The sequence below is a fragment of the Aythya fuligula genome, chromosome 13, assembly GCF_009819795.1.
Source record: "Aythya fuligula isolate bAytFul2 chromosome 13, bAytFul2.pri, whole genome shotgun sequence".
In the NCBI taxonomy this organism is placed as follows: Eukaryota; Metazoa; Chordata; class Aves; order Anseriformes; family Anatidae; genus Aythya; species Aythya fuligula.
Window position 1 is genome coordinate 19545087 of NC_045571.1, and position 8944 is coordinate 19554030.

Sequence of the window (8944 nt, forward strand, 5' to 3'; positions counted from 1 at the left end):
CACACCGACGCTGCTGAGGATGTAGCACCAGGCTGCCTGATAAGATCTCGTGAAAAAAAAAAAAAGCCCACCATGACAACGTCGCTCGATACTGCAAGATCTTCTATCTGCTGAAGAAAGCACATAGCAGAAACCAAGCTTACCTCCCTGTAGCTTCCATCCTTCAGGGGGAAGACATCCATGCTAGAGAGCAGGAGGAGCGAGCCCTCTGCTGCTGTTCCCTACCGGCTTTCGCAGCTGTCCCAGCCCCAGAGGCTCCCCTCTGAACTTGCACATGTTTTCGGAGCGCTGGAATCCTGCCGGCATCTGCAGCCCAGCACAGTGGCTGCAGAGCAGGAAATCCTGTAGTTTGTTTCTCTTCGCCACACAAAATGTGAGCAGCAGTGACGTTAAAACAGCTGGAAGGGCGATGACATCAGTGCATCCAGTGCCGCAGGACCGAGCCCACGGACAGGGATTTCTTTCTGCCTGCTCAGAAGTTGAGTTGCACGAATGTGCCCTTCAGGCTAGCTGCTTCTCCTTTTCCCTGCTGTCACTCGCTTGCAAAAAAAAACCTAAAAAATATAGAAACTTTTTTTTTTTTTTTTTCCAGTAAGTACTCACTAAAGGAAAACCAAAAGCTGTATCAGTAGAAACTTACTGCAAGGTAGTAATTTTCTTGCATTTTCTTGGAAGTTTTGTTAACCTCAGACTATTTAGCCTAGAGGCTACATTTTCCAAGGGTTTGGACTTTGTTTCTGAAATAATATAATGGTTTCAGGTTGAAATTTTCCCCAAACTGTATTTTTTATAAAAACATAATGTCCATCATTCCCAATTCCTTTTTTCTTTTTCCTTCCTTTAATTACTGTCCCATATGCGTAAGTATATATATATAATATATATATACACACACACATACATATATATATATATTAATTCTTGTACTGCCTGCTGAGAATGACCTTCCTCTTTAGGATTGCTGCAAACTGGCCCGCCTACAGCACAGTGAGACTCCTTATGAGCTGCCTCATTTCCAGCTGACCGATTTTACATGATATACAGTGCCGCAGCTCATGGCCCAGGGCTTGGGAAGATGACATGGCTGCTGGCACGCTTCCCTTTCTTGTTGTATGTAATGTACAGTAGAATATAAAGTATTCTTAGATAATCTCCATCAGTCCCTTTCAAATATCATAGAATCATAGAATATGATCCTATCCTATCCTATCCTATCCTATCCTATCCTATCCTATCCTATCCTATCCTATCCTATCCTATCCTATCCTATCCTATCCTCTCTATTTTTTTTTCTTGAATTGGTCCCATGACCCTGCACCATTAACAAGAACATAACTGTGGAAGAGAAGTGAAAAAAGGGCGCTATCCTAACACATAACTGCAGTGTAAGCTCCAGCCCAGGGGTGGTGACCTTTCTGCATGGTGTCTGAGCCCTGCCATGAAGCTTTGCTTTGCCACAGCAATGTAGCGAAGGGAGAAGAGGACCCTTCACCTGGAGCTGCCTTCAGCTGGTGGAAGTGCACTTAAATCCATTAGCCAACGTCCTCAGGAAGGCAAAAGGCAAGGCCACTTTCTCCACCAGCCTTTGCAGATGTGTCTATGGGCTTCTTCATTACTTGCTTCCTTTCCCAACCTTTGAAGGAACCCTACCAACAAATAAGCACCTGAGAAGCCCCATGTTCATTGTCTCAGGTGAGAGCAAAGTGATTTGGAAAACGCAAGGGCTGCTTATCACTTGTTTTCAATTCCCGTGCATCTTTTGTCAGCAGCTGATGCTGATCCTAGGAAGAAATACTGATGTACAATCGTCTGCAAAACGCTGGCAGATTTGTAAAAGGGAAGCTGGCCTTCTGCCAGCACATCTCTCTCCGGAGGTGAAAGGTTTATCCCGAAGCGAAGCGGCCGCTTTACCAGGATATCCTGCCTAGGACATCCTCCTTCTGAGACCAAGGCACACAGCGAGCCCCGTACCCAGCCTCTGTGGCCCTATTTTTAGGAAGGTGCCTGCAGGGGGTCACTGGTTCCCAACCAGAACAAGGGCCAGGCACGTCGGAGCCTTCCCCTGCCCATCGCTCGGTGCTCCTGCAGGACACAGCAGCCTTCCTCCCTGCTCGCCAGGGCTGGCGGGTCAGCAAACCTCGAGCCTCTGCCTCGACCACATTGTACTGCACCTCTCCGCTCTTCTTTCAGCTGCATGTGTATTTTTGTTGAGCATTTCTGCCTCTCTGGCTCATTAACAATACCAAGCATGCCTTTTACACTACGCACATTTATGTTTTTAAAGGCAGCAGGCACAAAGGAACTTTTAAACAACTGTGAGACTTTATCTAAGGCCTCCAGATAAAGGCTGTCTTCACCTTTAGACTGGTATCCTGTGGGCAGAAGGCCAAGCGCAGATAATCAGAACCTCTTTGAGCACTCGGCGTTTAGAAATATCTGACAGGATGCACCTGAAGGATGTATGAAAAACAAGCGTGGGCCATTTGGGAGGAGGAGAGGAGGAGGAGGAGGCTTTACTCACACAAAGGGCACCTCGCCCTGTGCTGCAGCATGCCCAGGGCCATCAGCTCAGTGTCCCTGGGGCTGGGCGAGTCCATTTGCTTGCCCTACAGAGAAACACATTTTCTTTTGCTTTGGGGTGAATTGCTCATGCACTAGAGGAGGAGCATGCCATGCTCTGCTGCTGCCCAGTTTTCTGTGCCTGCAGAGAGGCTGGAGAGAAGGAGCCCTCCTGCTCTGCTCTCTCAGCTGGGACACAAACCAGCAAGGAGGGGTGACGGAGCCTTTCCCCATCACTGCTCACCTAAGACCCGGCTCAAGCCATGCTGCTGCTGGCTGGGTCTGCTCTCATCCAGGGGAAATCCAGCAGGGAAGGGAAGGCACGAGGCATGGCACGGATATTGGGCTCAGATCTCGGTGCAAGTGGCTTGGAGTCCTCACCACATTTCCACCCTGGGCAGCTCCCCTTCAGGATGAGGCCTCACGTTACGGTGGCTCCAGCACTAGGCCCCAGATCCAGCCTTCAAAAGCCTTCATAGGTGCATCCAACCTCTTCATCTGCTTAACTTCTGCCTTTGTGGTATCTCTTTTGGAAGACTTTTCTTGTGTTTGTTTGCCCAAGAAGCATGAAGACATCTTCTTTCTCACTTGCTGGCAAGTCAGGGCAGCGGGACCAGCGCAGGAGATAACCCAGGAGCAACACCACAAAACGATATTTCTTCCTGCCAAAATAATGAACACATTGTATGGTCACAGGAAACAGGGTGAATTACAGGAACTGAAGCTGGGCACATTGTGCCTTGGGTCGTGTGAGAGCACTGGCAGGCAAAGCCAGCACCTGCAGCACCTCCCAGCCTGAGGGCAGCCAAATGCTGCCCTCCTCCACCGCTGCCTCTTCTTCTCTTGAAAGACACTTCTGAGAGTTTGGAGGGCTTGAACTAAAAGCTTTGAATTTCCCATACGAGTGTGCAGCGGACACACTGATGGTCTTTGGTGTGCAGATTAGACAACGTGGTTAAAAGGTCTCTTCTGGTGTTGGTGTGTAGGAAAGTTAGCCAAGAAGGTCATGGCAGCATAGAGAGCAACAGTTCAAAGTGGAAAGAGATTAAGGAGCACTTGTAATTTTCTGAAATCAGATAGGAGACCAAAGAGGCCTTAATTTGAATGGTTGCAAGTGTTGAGAGTGTGGCATTTCTGGGCTGGGGCTGCAGTATGTCACAGGGACCAGTTTTGTGGGGGTTTGAGGGGGCTCAGAGAGAGCAAGGCAGTGGGATGGAGTGACAGCATGAGCAGTTGAGGCTGAGGTGCTCAGGGATGCCACTGCGGTGACAAGGAACGTTATCTCTTACAGACCTACCAAACTTGTCACTGGTGTCAGCACTGACTCACTTGTCACAGAAGTCAGGGGACATAAACGCAAAGTGGCCTCAGAGCAAGCAAGAAAGGAGAGAGCATGCTGCTCCCCACAGGGCTGTCCTCGTGTTGGGAACCTCAGGTCTTGTATTTCCCATGGCATTCCCCAAACAAGCCTTTCCTCCTGAGATGCGAGGTTAGTGATGGGAGAGCCACCCTCGTGGTTCAGGAACGCAGAGGCTGGAGCAAGCATTCCCCTGCCAGCTCCACCCTACAACTTCCAGTACGTAGAGGACTATTTTTACCAAATTTTTGGTAACCAATTTTTTAACTTTACCTTAGTACCAATCCCATCTTAAATGATGTGAGTGCTTCTTCAAGCCGCACAGATCTGGATCTGCAAAGTGATTGCTGGATGAGATACAGAGAGCTGGTTTCCACGGTCCTGCCTGCATGTAAAGGCGAGAGCAGCCACTCCTCCTTACCTGGGTACATCAGGTAACAAAGCTACTCCCACCAAGGACGGGCTGTATGCGTTGCACCCTCCTGTCTTCAAAACACACTTAAATCCAGTGTAAGTGTAATTAAAAATAACAATAATAATTAACCACAGTCAAGGGGGGAACACCTTTCTGTTTTGTATTTAAGAATAACAAAAGTTGCTAGTAACCAATGCACTGCACCACGTGAACTCTGATCCATGGGAAGGAGGAAGCGATCCCATTCTGTTCTGTAGGTGTGACAACTTACACTTTCAGCTTACACTTGCAAAAACACGTTTATTTTTTAAGCATCAGTTTTGGGAAAGAACAATGTAGGACAAGCTACACAGTTGCCATAACAGTGACTTCAACTTTTTTTCACCTGATAAATGGAGATGAACAGCACGAGAGTGAAATCACAGTAAACACCTCCCAGTCACGTGCTAGCTGATCAAAGCCTACAAGCATCTTCAAAACAACAGTTGCAAGTAAAATCTCCTTCATTGATGACATTGTGCAGTGCCTAGCTTATGAGACAATTGTTACCTTGACAAAAACTTTATTATGCATGCTTGACTGTGTTCCTGAGTCAACCCTTGCTCACATTTTTCGACAGACCACTTGCAGCATGTAAATGTGTATGTATATCTCTGCCATAATCACTGCCAGTTAAATCGGTGAAAATATTTCCATTGACTTCAACAGCAGAGGGACTGTTTGCTTACCCTGCGGCTTTCTCACTAGAAAACTAGAGAAGCCTGCAATAATACTCTCTTCATGAAAGGTACTTCCTTCGGATTGGCATGTTTTGGTATTCTCACTTATCTACATGTAAGATAAAGCTCATCATACTGTAGACCATAATTATCATTTCACAAATGGGAGGAGAATTGTGATAGCTTATTGTATTTAATTAATAGGTTTTTACTGCCATTTCGAGGAAGTCCAGCATTATGGATTTCTAAACCTGTTTGCTTTTTCCCACTTTACTGTGAAACAGTCAATTAAAAACCAGCAATATTCAAAAAATTTTTGATCAAGTCAAAATTTAATTAGGTGGAATTGAATAGTAAGATTTCAAATATATCCAGCAAGTGTTTCTGGTATTTTTTCTATTTTGTACTGACATATAAGATGCTGCCACTGGTGCTTACCAAGAATTTTACATGCTTGCTTTGGAAAGTCACCAGTTTCAAAGGGAATAAATCAGTTGCCTGTGTGTCTCTAGATATCATGAGGAAACCCTTGAAGTTATACAAAGTGGGTGAATTTGACCCACTTATTAAAATAAGGGGTAGATGACATCATTTCTTGTCACTGCTTTTAACATCTTTATAGCTGATGAAAATGTAAACATTAAGATCAGCAGAGGAGCTGATGGGAAAAATCACAGCAAACAATTTGCTGAAGAAGTTAGCCTTTGCTCTCCTAGTGAAGCCACCTCGGCAAGGGCACCTTGCTCTTTTAAAAGATGCGTCAGTGGAACCCACTGAGAAGAGCTTTCACAGCATGGTTCCATCGCAGGTACCTCTGGGCTGAAGAAGCCACATACCCAAGAGGGCGAGGACCTAGATGGTACCACTGGGGGCAACAAATCTAACGGGAACTGATGCTGAGTCTGGCTGCACACAGCCCATGGTAGTGGCAGTGCTGCTCCTTGGGGTCTGAAGGTGAAGGCTGGATGCTGAAGCCCCCCTTGGTGATGGGAACAGCTTGGAGGGGAAGACGGTCACTTGGAGCAAGGAAAAGTCCCACTCTACAGAGGGTTTGAGGAGCCATCAGGAGAACTTGTAGAGGGTAGCCCCCCACTGCAGTACCAGCTGTAGGTGTAAGGTACAGGATGTGTCCGTAATTAAGGAGCAACTTAGAGCTGGGTGAGGAGGAGGAATTGATGGACAAGAGTGGGAAAGAGCAAAGCAGAGGTAAGCACGGTGACCAGTGGACTTCAGTAAAAGACAGGAGCAGGCAGCAGCAATCTGGGGCTGCCTGGCCAAAGCAAACAGCCACCCTTCATTTGACTGCATCCCTCAGTGGGGAGACCAAAACTGCCATTTTTAACTACTGGCCACCTTCACATTCTTGCATGCATTGTGCATTTTTAGCAGAGAAGATATTTCAACAGATGTCGCTGTATGGATGAATGACTGTCTTTGGTTTGACCATAGAGTCAGTGAAGTTGGAATTAGAGTTGGAGAAATGGGGGGAAACAAACAAAAAAAAAAAGTTCCTTGTATTTTTCCACCATTTCTCAGCAAAATCTTTGTCACTCCCTTCTGTAGGTTTTCTGGTCCTGCTAGGTCAGGCATGGGCATCACAGTGATAGGTGCGGTCACACCCGTTGGGTCACTCATCGCCTTCCAACACATTGGTCTTAAAGTTTTATCTTGTATGTATCAAAAGATTTCCACTGCCACAGAACTCCCCTAAACACGCATGCAGGATTTTGGCACTGGAGCTGGTAATTGAGTATCACAGAACAGTCCTGGATTTCAGATGAAATATCTTAATTGCTTTAAGCTGTCTTTCCTTTCATTCCTTAATTGATGAGGCACTCTCTTTGCTCATGAGCCGACTCCTGATGACCATGCTGCTATGTCTTGATATCTGGTCCTGAAACTCTGAAGTCATAAAAAAATACAGGATTGGATCCAAACAGCAGTCCAAGCTTGCAAGAGCTAAGCAAAAGGGTTGGGTGTGGAGCGTGATGCTACGCAGGAGGCAATCTGTGATAACGTTCTCTTTCACCATCATGTAGAAAAAGAAGTTGATGTGATATGGTGCAAAACACACAAAGAACACAATGGCACACATGGAAACCATCCTTAAAGCTTTCCGCCTCTCGTTGTTGTTTTGCAGTGGTATCTGGAAGTCCCGAAGAGAGTCCTTTGTTTTCCAAGTACAGAACAAAATAATGATGAGGGGGCCAATGAACCCAAAGAGCTCCGCTGTGACCGTCATCGCCACAGTGGCCACATTGCTTTGAATCTGTCGAACCTCGAGGTCCGCAAAGCAGGTTTCGGAGTTGTTTACATAGCTCCGCATGATGGGGAACGGAGAGCACGCCGCCCCCACGAAGAGCCAGACGGCCGCGCTGATGGCTACGTCATAGCGCCGCTTCCAGTCCTTGGCTCTGAACGGCTGGTACAGGAAAAAGTACCGCTGGATGCTGATGCAGGTGAGGAAGCAAATGCTGGCGTACATGTTGAGGTACTTTAGGTAGAAGCACAGTAAGCAAAGGAATTTCCCAAAAGGCCACATGCGGTTGATGTAATAGTATATTCGCAGCGGCAGCGACAGGACGTGGGCCAGGTCGGCCACAGCCAGGTTGATCATGAAGATGACGGCTTTGCTCTTCTTGCTGATGAAGCGGCACAGGACCCACAGGGCAGCGCTGTTGGCCAGCAGGCCGGGGATGAAGATCATGGTGTACGTGGCTGCGTACAGCGTGGATTTGTACGTTACATTGGAATCAGAGCAGGTCCAGTTGCTCTGCGTCATGTTGGGGCTGCTGGAAACATTTGGCGCAGTAAATGGAGTGTGGGTCATTCCTGTAGAGAACAAAAATGAGAGCTGTAACAGCAAAAGCAATGCAAAAGTTGTCACTACTCACGTTTCCGTTTCCTATTTGACTATTCAGTATGAAGCAGAGGCTCAGAAATGTCCTCTGTGAAGCATCCTGCTATCTTCTTCAAAGCTGCCCCCTCAGAGGTCTCCTCTTGTTCGTGCAGAGGAGGTGGGGCTGTCCCCATGCTGTCAGCCCCCTTGCCATGCTTTCCAAATTCCATGTGGAAAAGGATAGCAGGCTTGAAAAGTTTGACAGGTATGAATGCAACTGCTGCTCCTGAAGTGTGCTGCCACAGGCAGAGACCTAATCCGATCACCAACTTCCATTTCTTACCAGCCTCAGACCGACACTTTTTCTTACCAAATAGTTTCATTCTTAGCTACTTCTAATTTCTGGCTCTTCTTTAGTTCAGATGAGCAGAGATGTGCCACAGTCTAGGCCATCTTTCTTTTGCCAGCTTTTTTAACTGGGACTTCTCTTCAGGAAGGCAACACAAGCAGGCGTTCTGTTTTATAGGGTATTTCCCCGTAGGGTTACAATTCTTAGTATAGTGATTTCCTTCTATGCCTCATAAGATGTTTAAAACTGTATATCAGCTTCCTATTTCATGTGGTACTGCAGACACTGATTCACTGCTTCTGACTCATTTCCTTACAGCACCACTTGTAAGGGGCATTTGGCAGAAAAAGTGTCTCTGTAGGTAGATATTAGTAACTCAGCCCTGCTACTAATGGTTCTTTTCTTCATGTTATGAAGAGAGAGAGAAGCTAGAGCCCTCAAATGACAAAGAACACAAAAAGCTTTTTGTTCTCAGCTTGTTAATCACAGCAGCACCTGAACTTGGCTGCTTCTACAGACACTGTTTGAGGCTGCTATGGAAGTGTTTTAATTCAGGACCCCAAAACTCCCAGATGTGGCAAGGTCCCAGCAGGGGACAAAGGCCACCCTTGCTGACTCTGGCTGACATGCTGATGGTGAGCAGGGCCACCGCTTAATGTCAGCATCTGCAGGCTTTCCAAACAGGCACTGCTGACAACTTTCTTCC

At 46.8% G+C, this 8944-nt stretch overlaps 1 protein-coding gene across 1 annotated transcript; it reads right to left on the reverse strand.

Moving 5' to 3' along the window:
- Positions 1-6863: 6863 nt before the first annotated feature.
- LOC116494566 (putative P2Y purinoceptor 10) lies at positions 6864-7880 on the reverse strand. The gene has a single exon (XM_032196493.1). It carries the CDS (start codon positions 7878-7880, stop codon positions 6864-6866), a length of 1017 nt encoding a protein of 338 aa, XP_032052384.1.
- Between the last annotated feature and the right edge of the window lie 1064 nt (positions 7881-8944).

Coding starts and splice junctions, on each gene's coding strand:
- LOC116494566 (XM_032196493.1), bottom strand. CDS start 7,880: ATGACCCACACTCCATTTACTGCGCCAAATGTTTCCAGCAGCCCCAAC.